This window comes from Hibiscus syriacus, unplaced genomic scaffold (genome assembly GCF_006381635.1).
Source record: "Hibiscus syriacus cultivar Baekdansim isolate YM2019G1 unplaced genomic scaffold, ASM638163v2 tig00110195_pilon, whole genome shotgun sequence".
Classification (NCBI taxonomy): Eukaryota; Viridiplantae; Streptophyta; class Magnoliopsida; order Malvales; family Malvaceae; genus Hibiscus; species Hibiscus syriacus.
The window spans coordinates 180,768-196,159 of record NW_024062621.1 but is presented as its reverse complement, the minus strand read 5'-3'; the positions used below and the strand labels follow the sequence as shown (position 1 = coordinate 196,159).

Genomic DNA, 15,392 nt, shown 5'->3' with positions numbered 1-15,392 from the left:
GACTAGGATGATCAAAATATTGACCAGTGTCCATTACAAAGTAAATAAATTTTTTGTTGTCTATTATCGAATCGATCTGTATCATACACCTTTAATTTTAAAGGGAGAATCTCATAACAGGGTTTTTGTATATATAAAAATTCGAATTCAAGAAATTAATTAAACGATATTAAATTTGTTGCTTGTTGAGTTTGAAGACAAAAGTCTCCCCAAATAGAAACGAATAGAAAATGTTTTTTCTTGCTTAAAAGGTATGTTAATCTTTATAAAATGCAAAATAAAGCAAGGCAAAGAGAATTTCTATTTTATAATTTTCTGTAGGGGTTTGATCTTTTTACTTTCCTAGGACCCGAACACAAGGTAAGATAAATGTGGTGGGTGCTTTTGAAGCGGAAAGCTTGAGGTTGTCCTTGTAATCGTCGTTCCTTTGGGTGGAATTTTCTCGGGAAACAAGCAGAAATTGTTGTAAAAGGAAAAAGGTAAGTGAAGAGAAGAAGGAAACATGATGATGATGTCATCAGCTTTCATCATCGGCAGCCGCAGTAACTGTAGACAAGACAACGAGCGATCTTCTAATTGGTCCTGATTGGACTATGAACATCGATATTTGCGATTCTGTTAATTCTAATCGCTGGTAAAACTTTTTAATTTTTACTTGTTTTAATTTTGTTTCTTTGTGAATGAGTTGACTTTGACTTTCTTTACTTTGTTAGCTTAAATTTCTTACGTGCATGTTTTTATGATTTAACAACTGTTCAGTAATTTTCTCATCTATTCTTGTTTTCCATTGGCATGAATATTTAATATGATTGAATTATGGAATTTATTGATATTTGTGGGGGGTTTCATATATAAAAAGATTGTTTCTTGTAAAAGGATTCGATCAAAATTACTTTTTAGGTTGAATTATATGAAGATTATTTGGTGTTAGTTTCTCTTTAATGTCTGTTAAAATCACCATTTTTTGGGTTTCAATTACTTGTGTTACTACTTTTTTTCAGGGTTTTTCTTTAAATATTAGGAAACTAATGGAAAATTTTGCTTTGGATGTGGACATGTCAGGCAAGCGAAGGACGTTGTAAAAGCTGTGAAGAGAAGGCTGCAGCACAAGAGTTCTAAAGTTCAATTACTAGCTTTGACGGTAGTTTTGTTCGGAAAATTATTTCTGGAGTTCCCGCCATGTGTATATGTATTTGTGGATTAACCATGTGCCGTTTCCCCTTTGTAGCTTTTGGAAACAATGGCGAAGAATTCTGGTGATTGTCCATTTTCAGATTGCTGAGAGGGATGTATTGGGGGAGATGGTCAAAATTGTGAGGAATGACTGATATTAGTGATACTACACCTATGTACTACACACTAGCAGCCACATGCATATTGAAATTTAAGTTTGGTTTGCTGGGATGACTGGTGCTAACTAACAAGTGATGGATACTGAAAATTGTTGAGCTAAGGAGAGTTCTCTTACCTAGTAATTGGTTCAGCTGGAATGTAGTGTTTCTTTATTATCCATGTTTTCACTTTTCATGCATGGATGTAGCATCTGACTTCTATCAAAATCCTCAAGTCTATATGTCGGTTTTAATGAACCTGGCTCCCTGAATTCTGCAGGAAGATATGCTAGTGAGGGATAAAATTTTGACACTATTGGACTCTTGGCAAGAGGCATTTGGTGATTCGGGGGGTAAACATCCTCAGTACTACTGGGCATATGATGAGCTAAGGGTAAGCATAGCACCTTAAGTAGTGATGCGTCATGGCAGACTGGCATCAAGGACATGCTATCCAAGGATTTCCACTTCTGAGATCAACTACTATTGTTGTCTTCGACTACTCTAGTGATACTAAAATTTTGTTACTGTACAAATGACAGCGTTCGGGAGTAGAGTTTCCCAAGCGTTCATCAAATAAAGCTCCTATCTATACACCACCTGCTACACATCCAAACATGAATCCTGGTTATGGAATCCAAGCAATTCTTCTAGAAGTTTTGGCGAAACAATGGCTAAGGATATTAAAAGTTTAAGGTCTAGAATCACTTTAAAGTTTTGGTTATAAAGTTTGTGTTCACTTACGGATGTTTTTTGTCTCGCTCCTTTTTCGAGCTGAAATTTTCCTTATAATCTTAGTTTGTCTAGCTTATACTCTATGAGGGATGTTATGGAGCTCTTAAGTGACATGCTGAAAGCTGTAAACCCCAGTGATAGTGCGGTATGAGCAACAATAATAAAACGTTTTGCTTTAATTTAATTGAAAGCGGAATCTATTATAATTACATCTGTTTTTTGTTTGTATGAACAGGCAGTGAAAGATGAAGTGGTCGTTGATCTTGTCAATCAATGTCGTTCCAACCAAAGAAAAATGACGCAGATGCTCACAACTACTGGGTTAGTCATCTCCAAATTTCTGTTCTTTAAATGTCATTAACAACTTGGAACTTTTTGGATCCTGTTTTCTTAAAAATCATCATAATCTCCATGGTCTTTTACTTAGCTATGGCATCCGACCTGTATGCTTTTGTTTCTTTGTGTTTATATGTGGATTTCTTAAATCCACAATTTCTTTCTTTTGTATATTGCCTATCTGCGTATATCAAAGTTCTTTATTGACTTTGTGGAAGGGATGAGGAACTTTTAGCTCAAGGTCTTGAATTAAATGATGGTCTGCAAAGTTTACTTGCAAAACATGACGCCATAGCTGTAGGTTCTCCCTTACCAATTAAGGCCGCTGGTGCAACTCCCTAGCCCACTGAAGCAAGTAGCTCCAACATATCAAATGATGTGAACAGCCCGACATCTAGTATCAGTCCACCAGGACCTGTTGATACTGTGGCAAGAAGCCATATTGATGAAGAGGAAGACGATTTCGCACAGCTTGCTAGAAGGTTTCATACACCAGCTCTTAATTCATCTCAAACCTCATAAATATGTTCAATTTATAGCACAGTTCTTTACTGGTTCACTTATTGTTCTGGGTGCAGGCATTCCAGAGCACAATTCCCGCCTTCTCAGAGCACATTTGCTGGAACAAGTGGAGCCATTGTACCAATCAACAATGCCACTGCGGCAACTTCATCTGTGCCGACTGCCTTAACCTCTATTCCAAGTAATGCTTTAGCTTTACCAGATCTACCTGCACCAATTAGGACTTCGAAAGAGCAGGACTTGATTGATCTTCTAAGCCTCACCTTGTCAACAACATTGGCTTCCACTCCACATACCCCTCCTACACCATCCGTGTCTCACCAAAATTTGCATCAAGGAACTGTTACTCCCAACTGCCAGGGACATCCTTATGCTTCCCAAACCTACCCCGGAAGTCAAGGACCAATGGCATATAGTAGTTATGTGGTTCCTTGGGCTCAGCCACAGGCACCTCCTCAGAGACCGTCCCAGCCTCAAGTCTAACCACAGTATCATTCCCTACAGAATACACAAGCATCACCTATGGTGGACCTACAATCTGAATCCCCCAGTTCCAAGCAGAACCCCAAGCTCAAAAACCAGTCAAATTCACCGGCTCAGACCCAAACTCAGTTCAAAACAGAAACCCGACCTCAATTCCAGCCACAATCCCCATCCCAGTCCCGATCTCTGCACCAAGCACATCAGCAAACGCATCATCAGCTCCAAACACAATCCCAAATTCAAAACCACTCATACAGACAACCTCAATATCAACAAAATTTTCAGCCTCAGTACGGGTATCCCCCTCCACCATGGGCTGCTACTCCTGGTTATTTCAGCGGCCAAAATCATCATTCTTCTGCAAACATGTTTTCTACTCCCGGAGCAAATACCGTCGCGTCAAACACTCCCACAGCAACCAGACCCTTGCAGCATAATAGTTCATTGCATGCAAGAGGAACAAACGGAGGAGCACCGATGAACGGAGATTCTTGGACGAGAACCGGTCCTAGGAACACCGCTCCTGCTACAGGACAAAAGCCCTTTATCCCATCATACAGGTTGTTCGAAGATTTGAATGTGCTTGGAAATGCCGATGGAAGGCATAAGATGACAAACAGCAGTAATACATCGTCTAGCCCGTCAGGTACTAATACCCAAAGTATGGTTGGTTGAAGGGAGTGAAAAAAAAGGGGAAAAATTGTAGTTTCAGGTTCAGCTGTATGCATAGGATGTCCATGTGTAAATCCGTATCTCAGACGTTGATTCGTCATTTTTAGATTGATGTGGCTCGGAATTTGTGTTTTTGATTTGATTTGTGACTCAATATTAGTGGTCTTGATTTGTACCTTTAAGATGTAGCCCCAGTTTCTGTCAAATTCACCTCCAAAATTAAAATTAGTAAGGGTAAAATGCATTTAGGTTATTTAATTATTTCCGTCATGAATAGATCAAAGTAATGACATAACCTGTATAGTAATAGTTTATATATATAATTTATACATTCATACATCTATTAATCTTAATAGAATTTTTAAACAATTTCGATTGATGAAAACGATGAAATAAGGGGAAGAAATAAGATATTTACAATGCATTTACCTATATATGTAAAACAAATTATTTGCAAAGCCATTCGCAAAACCCCCCCATATGAATATATGTTCAAAGATAAGATTTCTTTCAAACATGTGTGAAGACCACATAACACCGGAGGCTAATGAAATCAATATACATCCCTGTTTTAAAAGCCACAGTGGAACTGTAAATCTGGCAGCACCATGCCACAAACAATCGAATGATGATCTGGAATCTAATGTATTGCTACCATTAACTTTTGAACTTTGACCTTCGCGAAATTTGTGCTAAAACCGATTTCATTCACCGTGTGCTGCTAGAATTCAAGCATTCATCTTGTATGAGAGTTGTCATCAGCATAGAAAGAAACACAGGCATCAGTGTCACTGTCAGCTAGTAAGACTTGGTAGGGATGGAAGGCAAGGCCGTGAAAGAATTCAAACATTCATCTTGTACGAGAGTTGTCATCAGCATAGATAGAAACACAGGCATCGGCGGCACCGGCTGCTAGCAAGACTTGGTAGGGATGGAAGGTAAGGCAGCTTACGGAACCAATCTTCTGGGCCATGAAGGTATGTTGGTATCGGATGGTGCCGAGTGGCTCACCTTCCAGACTGAAGACTTTGATTAGCTGTTTTGCCGAGCCACTGGCTATGATTGGGGCGTGTCTATGAACAGCTAAAGCCGTAAGCGACCCTCGGTGAGCAACAATTGTAAGGTATGCATCTCTCTGATTTCTAACATCGAGAAACTGAATATCACCAGCCTGGGATGCACTTACAATCTGACAAAAAACGTGTAAGTTCATTTTTTCGATATTTGCCCGATTAAAACCTCGAATGAGACATTCATGGAGGAACAAGGATGATTACAAGACTTTTTACCTTTCCTTGATCAAGTCCAGGTTGAAAGCCAATACCCACAACTCTTTCTACTTGCTGAGTATGCGGCCTGGTTGTGCAAACCAACCTAAACATTAAGAAAAAAACTCATGGATCAGACAGATATTTACGAATGACAACATGAGAGCAGTTGCTTCTCAAGAAAGACATGGGGTCAACCAATGAAAAATTTCAGGAATGAAGAAATAAAAAATATCATCCGTATGTTCAATCTTATCAACCTATATTCATCAGAATGCTTACATGTCGGGTGTCCGGATGTCATATAGTCTGACAGAACCATCCACAAAACCAGCTGCAAATTGGCCCTCATGAGCTTGAGAAGAAGCCTGTTAGTGTGAAGAAAATATGCAACACAAGATGAACTACCAAAAGGGGAAAAAAGGGGCAATGACAAAAGCATGTCAGAGCAGAACAAAAAGAAAAAATATTTCTAATTTTAAAAAAAAGGAAAGCATCCAGACTCCAACATAGCACGATTTCAACTGCAGCATGCCTCTTACTTGCCAACTCAATAGTGATATGCAATAACCTTTTTCAAACATGCAAAAGATTACTACTTTGAAAAGGTACCTATTGCCGCCAACATGATTATAAGCTACTCAATTCAATCGTTTAGCATAAACTAACATAATGCATAAGAGGCAGAAGACTCACCAGTGCTGATACACTGCAATCTGAGGATGATGGTATTGAATTAACAAGCTGCTCTTTATCCAGGTCCCAAAGCATGATGGATGGTATCTCCCCAGATGAATACTAGTTGTGACATCAGAGCAACCAAGAACACTATATTAGGCATCAAACTGTACCTAATAAGAATGTCCTAGAGATAAGTATAGAAGAAATACATACAAGATACCCAGACTGCTGCTGCCAGTCCACAACAGTATTCAAACTCCGCACACCAGGTTTATGACCTTCGATAGAAGACAACGCAGTAACAAGTTTCTGTTTCCCCTTCAGTGTATAATCTTTCCAAACTCGGATATTTCCATCACCTGCGTGAGATCAGCCCTGGATTATAACCATTATGGGGGGGGGGGGGGGAAGCGCAAAACAAGGGAGAAAAAGTGGAAAAGAGCATTACTTGAAGCAACAAGCAACAAGCTGTCATCAAGCTCATTCAGAAGACACAGTTTAGAAATTCCCTTTTCTGGAAAATCATGATTGTCAAAACTGTTGAGGAGGGTGGCTTCCTCATAATCCCATACCCTGAAAAGAAAAGCAAAACAATTACTATGGCAACATAATTTACAGAAATAAATTCTTGAAGTATCAATAAAAGCATTATCCCTTTTTTAGTAATAAAACAAAAGCTAGTTGTAGAAAGTAATTTACAATATATAACCTTTCATGCAGTAAAGAGTTCTACTTGACTCATTTCAGAAGAATTATCCCAAAATGTCTCTAACTTGCTTTAGGAATACATAGAAACTTGAATCACATACCTTATCCGTTCATTTTCATCTGCTGCAATCACAATAGGAGAGAAAGGTTGCAGCAAGGCTGTTCTTGTACCTGTCTCGAATCTTGTATCCCAGCTAGCAATTTGACTATTATTGTTAAGTTTACTAACAGCTAGCAATGGGAAAATGAGAAACCTATTAGTTCCATGGTAAAAATTGGTATAAGAATATGATAAAAAGAACAAATCAATCAAAAGGCATACAGGAGTGCTGGCATTTAGCAATATGCTCCAGTGCAAATCTCTCATAATCTTCTCTTCTGGCCAATAGTTCTTCACTATCATCTGATGCAGTAAGCAGAGGCTTGGAGAAGTGACCACAACTAAAATTAAATATAGTTGATTGAGGAAGTAAACTGCGGTCTGACCCAGAAACAGAACCTAGAAGTGGGTCAGCCAATCCAGAGTCTGGAGAATTCATCAGGTGAGGCCTGAAGTCTAAAGAACAAACTCTACGAATTCCCGCCAGGTAATTTTGCCGGGGAGGGCTAACGGGAGGTGTTCTAAATGTTAAAGGTAGATGACCTGTCAAAATCACCTCCAAATTAAATCTTGTGATTTTAATGTCTAACAAGTGTAAAAGATTGCATCAAAGCAGGAAGATATCAGGGAAAAGAAAATGTGAGTATAATTGGGAAATGTGTTGAGGGTAACAGAGAGCAAAAGAGTTACCTCCATTAAAGTCCAACCATGAAGAAGAACGAACCAATCCAGAAGTATTAGGAGTTGATGAGGAAGTGGTCGGATCACCAGGCCAGGCACTGTTACCCGCAGGCTTCAAAGATTTTGTTACTTGTTCAATTCCAATAATGGAAAGAACCCGCCGTCCTAGACTTGCCACTCGTCGAGATGGGTCTTTAGCTAAAGTACACATAGCCAGTACACACTGTGAATACATTGCATTGTCCAAAGATTTTGGCCTTGAATTATGAATTTCACCATTACTAACACAATCATTCAATATTCCAGAGTCAGAATGTTGAGACGAATCATCAGATAATGGAGACCCATGCATGATTCCAGCAAGAGGACTGCTGGTGGATACCCTTCCATCCCGAACAATGGCTGTTATAGGACCTATCTGGGATGAAACTATACCTCCACTTCCTGTGCCCTTTATATTAGCAACCGAAGGCAATGAATTCAACAGAGAATTAGGCTGAGGTTTCCAATATGCAGCAGCAAATGACTTGAGGTGCTGCTTATGTCCGAAGGCAAAGTGTGCCAGAGCTGCCAAGCCAAACGAAACATCAATATTAATCCACTGTGATAATTCAGGGACGTAGTGAATCTGTAGAACACCCACTCACAGCACCCAATTTGGAATATATGCTAACGGTAATCATCAGCCAATTACAAAAGTTATAGAAACTTTACAAGGTGTTTCAAAGTGCCAAGTTTCTATCATATTCATTCATTCAACCATGTCAATGTTAATGTTAATTCGGAAGAAAAAATTTCTTAAGAAAACAAACAATCCTAACATATGTAATATGAATAAGATAACCACCACATACCTACAGCAACTTCTGCCCGGACAACAGGGCTTCCATCAGAAACAACATTCAAAAGGCTTTTAATTATAATATTCTCAGCTCTACTCTTTTCAACATCGTCACATTCTTCATCCCCTCCACTACCATCTCTAGAGTCAAACCCAACATCAAGCAAGGTAGCCAGCGCATAAACTGCAGAAGCCCTAACCTGAAATTAAGCAGCATAAATAATTACAAATGTCTGTAACTAGCCAACTCGAAACTATCCATTTATAACATCTAAAATAAGAAAGAAAGAAAACCTACCTCTGGCTGAGGTTCAGATAGTATAGAAACACATATTGCAGGCACATCTGCCTGCAGACCTATCATCTGAGCCTCAGAAAAATCCTCCCATAGCTTTCCAAGACAAAGGCAAAGCCACTGAAGCAATAAGGGTTCAGTTTGAGCCTCATTTTGCGTGAAAGCTTGAAGGTGCTTTAAGCACACCTGGATTAACCCTGCTTCAATACAAGCTTCCTGGCCACGTCTATGACCATCCACAATGACAGCCAGAACAAATGCAGCCATTGCACGCTGCTCAGGATTTGCCTCCGCACTATTAAGAAACCTAATGAAATAAACATGACCACCATCCTTTACCAGATCAACCTGACAGGACTGCAAACAAAGATGATAGATTTTCAATATTACTATTGCATTAGATAGAAGGAATATTATAGTCCTGCAATAAGGAATCAAATAGAATAAGAGAAACAGAATCAATTTCCAAGTGTCAAACAAAAACAGCAAACCATCATTACATAATTATTCAGGCACCAGCACGTGTACATAGAATTTTGATGTTACAGAAACAATCTTGATCATGCATAGACCAGCTATATAGAAGCATCCACAAAATACAAAAGCATTTAGCAAATCCTTAAATTCCAGGCTAAAAGGAAGGTCAGGACATAATACCGCATGTTACCACAGTATTGTATGCATAAAAGGCTATATTAACATATGCAAACAAATATGCATCCCATATTATGAAGCATCTGTTAACATACCTTATCAAGTGCCAAAATCTTTGTCCAAATGAAGACAAGGATTTGACGTAGCTCTGGAGTGGTTGTTTGCAACAGCTTTAGAACATAGGGAAATATTCCAACAGAAAGTGCCTAAAAATAGAATCCAGTCTGTAAGTAAAAAACAGCATGAAACACGAAAAATGCAAATAGTAAAGATCTAAGCCATAAAGAACTACCAGATCTACAGCCCAGGGTCCCATATCAAGGAATCTTCCAAGAAGAAATAGAGCATGGAATCGATGGCATTGACTAAGCAAAACCTGAAACATCAACGGTTAGCTGGTCAGATATTACATTTAATTTTTTTTGGTATAATTAAACATATCATTGCTAGTGGCCCTGAATAGCAGTAAACCTATACTGGATGTACTGCAATATAGACTACTAAATATGGACAAATCAACTCAAATTCATAATAAATGGAATTCCAATCCAAAAATGAAGTTGTTAGCAACTATAGCATTAGCAGCTGTGATTCTGAAGGATAATTCCCCACCTTACCATCAAAAATATCTTAGGTGACCGAGAACTCGATATTGAGTAAAATTGTTTAACATAAATTCAACTATATTAAAAATCACCATAAATAAGGACAACTAAATAGTGGCCCTCACATCTAGAACAATAAGGAAATGTTACAGCACCTGAAGCACAATGGGCAATTGCTCCGGTGGCTTTTTATGCTCAGATCCATGGTCAAGCCATACCTCAAAGGCTGTCAGCTGTTCAGTGAAAAATGAGCTCGACTGAAACAAAACAAAAGTACACTCAGATATGAGGGAGCACGGGGAGCTGAAAATAGGCACCATCCAATTTTGCGACTCAATTCTTGTCAGGCTCCAGTAAGCATCAGCAAAATTCAGGGTAACAAATTAATATTGGAAATGGACTTTGAAGAAAAACACACCTGGAACTCTGCATTAGGATCCTCAACCAATGATGGAAGCTGAGAAAGGCAAATTTCAGCAGCCATGTCCCATGCATCCCTGGAATATATAGAAGAAGATTTTAAAATAAACAACCGACAAGTGAGTTGAAAAGTAAGTCAAAAGTCCCTGTAGTACCACATATGGTGCTGATGGGTTGGTGGCAACATTGGGTAAGAAATTGGAGAACAATTTGCAGAGCGCATAATCCTCTCAGCAAGCAAAAAATTTCTGAACAAACTGGCAACCAGTAAATCCTGCCTAAACAACCTCCGAAAAAGTTCTACATCGCAAAAGAAGTGTTGATTAAGTAGATTAGAATACAACAAATTATATAAAATACGGCAGACAACTGATCAATACACTCAAAGAACTAACCATGAGGGAGAACATTCCAAGCAATTGTGTCTGTCACTGCAGTAAAAATCCAATTCAACTCCCCTAAAAGTGTTTTACGGTCATTTTGACGGCCAGGAATTTTATCTATAAGTGAACAGTCAAGAGACTCATGAAGCAATGAACGAGTACAAAACCTGGAAGAGATAACAACAATCAGACAATTAGTAAGCTCATTTTACACAATACTAAATATATTAAAAATAAGATATGCACATTATTAAAAAATGTTCACTAAGGTGAATATATTTAGCCTAGCAAATGTTAATTCATGATGCAAATACAAAGGAAATATATTTAGCCAAGCAAATAGACCACTATTATTTGAGTATGAAATACTGCACTTAGTCCTATCAAGCAGATCACATGAGAATTTTACCATCTCAATGCCATTTTGATAGGTGTAGTAAGACAAGAAGTAAACACATCGGCAGGAAATTCAGCACTTTGAGGAAGAGTCTCATGTGCTTCACAGGCAGCCAGCAGAATGCAGTCTCTTGCAGATCCAGGGTAGTTAGAAGTGCCACAGTCAAGAAGCTATCAATCAAATTCAATTTAATAAAATTAAAAGAAAACCAAAAACAAATCAAGATAGAAGAAACTAATGTCTATTTGAATAGTGAAAGCCAGAAAATATACAAGTGAAAAAATGAGGATAGAACACAAGCAACTACCTCAATGAAGGCATTAACCACAATTCCTGCTGCAGAGCAATCAAAAACATATATAGAAGGTGTTTTTAACCATGAATCAAGGTCGCTGATAGGCAAAGGAATATACTGTGTATAACTCTGCACAGGAAAATGATCAGGCTGAGCAAGGAGAAAAAAAATGACAAATAGAAAAAAAGAAAAGCAACAAGAATCGTTTCATAATAGTTAAACAAATGAACACCTTATTGAACAGCCAGATTTCACCATTTGCAGTTGGCTTCGGAACACCATGTCCATTGTAATGAAATAGAACTCTCTCTGACTTGGCATATCTGCGACATGTATTACAAAGTTTCTTCACTTCGTCTACTGTAGGATCAAGTTCAACCTTACATCGAGCCTGATCACACATGATAGAAAGAATTAGATTCTAGACTTGAAATAGTAAACTTGAAATGAAACAAAGTATGAGAACGAGTTCACACCTTGGGCTGCCACCTCTCATATTGATCCCTCAAATTTTTCCCAATAGCTCCAAGTGCTTTTGGTGGTGCCATAGAAAAAGGATCTGCAACAATCAAATAAAGAAAAAGTGAAACATACTGATAGCAATGTGTCATAGGCCTATTTGTAATTAGATCAAACGAGGAAATAGTTTTCATGTTTTAACTAGTTACACAACGAAGAAATTTGAATAGACAAATTTTGCCTTATATATTTTAATCATTTTTTCACCAGAGAATGGATGCCAGATAAAAATATAATTTGAAAACTTATTTTGTCTAAATGCAGTACTAGGATTCAAATTTCTTGTTCCTCCTTGGCAACCAAATAACGCAAGGCCAGTACATGGCTCATGTATAGAAATATTAATAGATAAGCATTCCTGAGTCTGCATGCCAAACAGAGCCAAGGGCAAACAATATCCAAAATTAAAATTCATGCATGCTCAATAAATCCACAAGCATTGTGTTCCGTGACATTAAAATAACACGAAACTTATTAAAGATTTCTTGAACAAAATCATGACCTTAAAACTTCAAGAACCATTAAATAGAAAAAATGCAAAAACAAAAAAAATTACTCAGAAAACATACCAATCCAGCACTCCATTCTTGCACAAGGAGAAATTTTTATTACATCAGGTGGATCAACGCTTATATTTAAACATAAAACTAGGGCTACACATCCTGTCTTCATCTGCATATGAAGCCGAGAGTCAAGTGAATATCATCAATTCTATCAAAAAAAAGTGAATATCATCAAACCTAATATATCAAGACAAATTAAAGGGAACTAGTTCTTAAAGAATGGTTTCTAATATTTATCAAGAAGATAAACACTGGTATCTAAGAATCAAATTCAGTTTGACGAAAAAGAAAACTACTAAATGTCTTCCAAAGAAACTAGAGCAAAGAGGCAGCTCAAAGATAAAAACGGAAGTTTTTAAATCATGCTATAGGAACTAGACTGCTAAAAATTTTGGTATTGCAGAATAGTAGAACATTTTTTTCTAATTATTAGTATTCTACAAGTTAAGGCTTTAGAAATCTCTTTAAGCAAACATAAAAATATATTTCTCTCATTTTGCTTTCAAGTTATAAGTTCATGTTGAAACCCAAAAGATAAAAATAGAATAAAGTCTACCACGGTATGTTAAAAACCCTAAGCTATAGGAGGAGCTACGGAAATTGTTACTTTATTATAGATGAAATTAAAAAGTGTTGACCTATATGTTTCTGCTGTGAAGCCATCTAGTGTACAGATACATGGACAACCAGCCATTCGAAATATATTTCTTAGTCATTAGTGCATCACAAGGCAAAGCATATACTGGAATGGTAAAAGCAACAGCAGATTACTTAACGTACAAAGTATTTAACTTTTAAGGCTCTAATGCTTTTATCTAAAACCAAAGGAGTAGAATGTCTTCATGCCTACCATTCCCCGTGCCCACACCAAAATCAAGGTTTTCAAACTTGATCAACAGTACTAATTCCATAATGATAAGCTAGCACATCTACGAATTCCACTCTTCCATTCAATTCACTAAAGCCATATTGAATTTTGGAACCCATGATTTGAAATAAACAGTCAGATGAATGGAATAAGCAAAAAAAAACAGGTTGAAAGGAAATTACTTACTCTGTCCTTGGGACGCCATTTGGAGACAAGTCCACTATCAGAGGGCCCAGTGGGCGTGGAAGCTTCAAAAGTAGCATGTCTAAGCTCGCATAAAACAACAGTTTGCGGCAAGTAAGCCATGGATGTAGGCACAGCGGCCGATGAAGTAACGGCATTCGCATAACTGCTAGTGGATTCAGTATCGAAATCCCTCCTTTGAGAGGCCAAATCAGTATAAGAAGTAGCATCCTCCTGGTAGCTGCCACTGCTGCCGTTTCCGTCGGTGACATGATTGGATACTGCCAGCGACAATTGCGAAAACCGTGATGTCATCAGATCGCCCAATGCCATTCAAATCCCGCAAAACAAAAAGAAAAGATAACCCTCGGATGAAAATTTGTACTAATATTAAATTAATCTCAGTAAAACCTATCCTTTTCTGCTCAAAACTGATCAACGAGAGAAAGTGAATATATAGAGAGGGGAGGGAAGAGAGATTTAATCAACGAAGCCGCTGAACCAGCGGCGCATTGAGATTCGCCAGATGAAAGAGAGATAATCCAGCTCGGAAATTTGAGGAAAGAAACGAGATGGGGAAAGGGAGGAATCGAAACCCTAGTTGACGGCGGCGGCGACGATGCTGGTGTGGTGGTGGCTCATAGAACAGTGACGGAACAATAAGAATTATGTGTTGGTTAAATTTATGTCAAGAATGGGGGAGAAGAGCCGAGAGTCGAAGGAAGGGAATTGGGCAATTGTAAAGAAAGGGGAAGGAATTAGGGATTGGTAGGAAAATGGGAAATGAATTAGGGATTTTAATTAGTAAGATAAGAGTTAACGGGTCAGAAGCAGATAAAAGAAGTGGGCTGGGTCAACTAAAAGAGAAGAATGAAAGTTAAAGGAGGTAGGCCTGATGATACGGGCTTAGTAGAACTCAGGCCTCAGAAACCCAACAATCCCACAAATCTAATCATCCACCAACAACCCCATTATAATTAATTGCTCGTCTTTCTTATGGTTACAACTTAAATCATTTTATCTTTAATATATATATATGATGAAATTATGATTAAATCTTGTAGATCATGTCGATTAGATTGCTGCATGATTTTTCATCCTTTTTTTATGAAATTACTTATAAAATGTAAGATTCAAAATGTTTTGTAATCAATGTTGATTACATCTCAGAATAAAAAAACAAAACCAGTGAGATTTTTTCTGTAAAATTGATTACGATTTAATTTATTATGTATTGAAGATAACATGATTTAGGTTGCAAGCATGAGAATGAAGGAAAGTGATAGTAGTTATGGTGATTGTGGTTAACAAAGGGAGGAGGGAAGAGTTAAGAGGTTGAAGAAGAGATGGAGATTTAATGCTGATATGAAATGAAATAAATAATTAAAAATAAAGCTTAAATTTAACAATGATTAAGAAAAAATTACTGACATGTTTTAATTTTATTGGTCGAGTTCATATCCTAAATCAGTGAAGAGTGACTCGAGCAATGTAAGATCACCTTATTAAATGTTTTCCATTTTAAGGTAGTCAAGTTGTAGCCCTGCGTTATAGTTTGATGCCGAATTCAGGGATAAAATGAGCAACAATGCAGAAAGCATCGAGCTGGGACAATTACAATAAGAAAATATCTATTAATTACTATCGAGCTTGGGGTGGAAGGGTCAATGAAGAAGCAGGTGGTGTCGTCTGAGAAACGGTTTCTTGATGGCGGTGCCGGAGTAACAACCCCGTTAAGACTAGGTGATCTTGAGTTTGATTTCATATCAATTATGATTTAATGATCGGAAACTGACGTTTGTAATGTTAACAAATATCATTCGATGTAATTAAAGCTTAATAAAAACAGACA

At 37.7% G+C, this 15,392-nt stretch overlaps 1 protein-coding gene and 1 pseudogene across 2 annotated transcripts; one reads left to right on the top strand and one right to left on the bottom strand.

Moving 5' to 3' along the window:
* The first annotated feature begins 329 nt into the window (after positions 1-329).
* LOC120218137 lies at positions 330-4,091 on the top strand (annotated as a pseudogene).
* Positions 4,092-4,470: 379 nt separating this feature from the next.
* Positions 4,471-14,292, bottom strand: LOC120218125 (regulatory-associated protein of TOR 1-like). Of its 2 annotated transcripts, XM_039215093.1 has the most exons (23): positions 13,544-14,290; positions 12,496-12,598; positions 11,884-11,966; positions 11,640-11,798; positions 11,420-11,536; positions 11,125-11,282; positions 10,728-10,882; positions 10,488-10,632; positions 10,331-10,409; positions 10,068-10,169; positions 9,600-9,683; positions 9,403-9,513; positions 8,657-9,010; positions 8,372-8,558; positions 7,527-8,084; positions 7,059-7,379; positions 6,838-6,967; positions 6,477-6,601; positions 6,242-6,387; positions 6,044-6,145; positions 5,630-5,715; positions 5,369-5,453; positions 4,471-5,268 (listed from the first exon to the last, which is right to left on the bottom strand). In XM_039215093.1, exons 1-23 carry the CDS (start codon positions 13,871-13,873, stop codon positions 4,930-4,932), a joined length of 4,059 nt encoding a protein of 1,352 aa, XP_039071024.1. In that variant the 5' UTR covers positions 13,874-14,290; the 3' UTR covers positions 4,471-4,929. The 2 variants fall into 2 exon arrangements, with proteins under 2 accessions (XP_039071024.1, XP_039071025.1); XM_039215094.1 differs by lacking the exons at positions 4,471-5,268; positions 5,369-5,453 and having other exon boundaries at positions 5,624-5,751; positions 13,544-14,292.
* Positions 14,293-15,392: the final 1,100 nt, after the last annotated feature.

Bases quoted from the DNA above. Each gene is read 5' to 3' on its own strand.
- LOC120218125 (XM_039215093.1), bottom strand. From the start codon at position 13,873: ATGGCATTGGGCGATCTGATGACATCACGGTTTTCGCAATTGTCGCTG. The intron at 10,170-10,330 runs GTGTGTTTTTCT...GTTTTGTTTCAG, and splicing joins ATCCTAATGCAGAGTTCCAG to TCGAGCTCATTTTTCACTGA. The intron at 5,454-5,629 runs GTAAGCATTCTG...CTTAATGTTTAG, and splicing joins GACATCCGGACACCCGACAT to GTTGGTTTGCACAACCAGGC.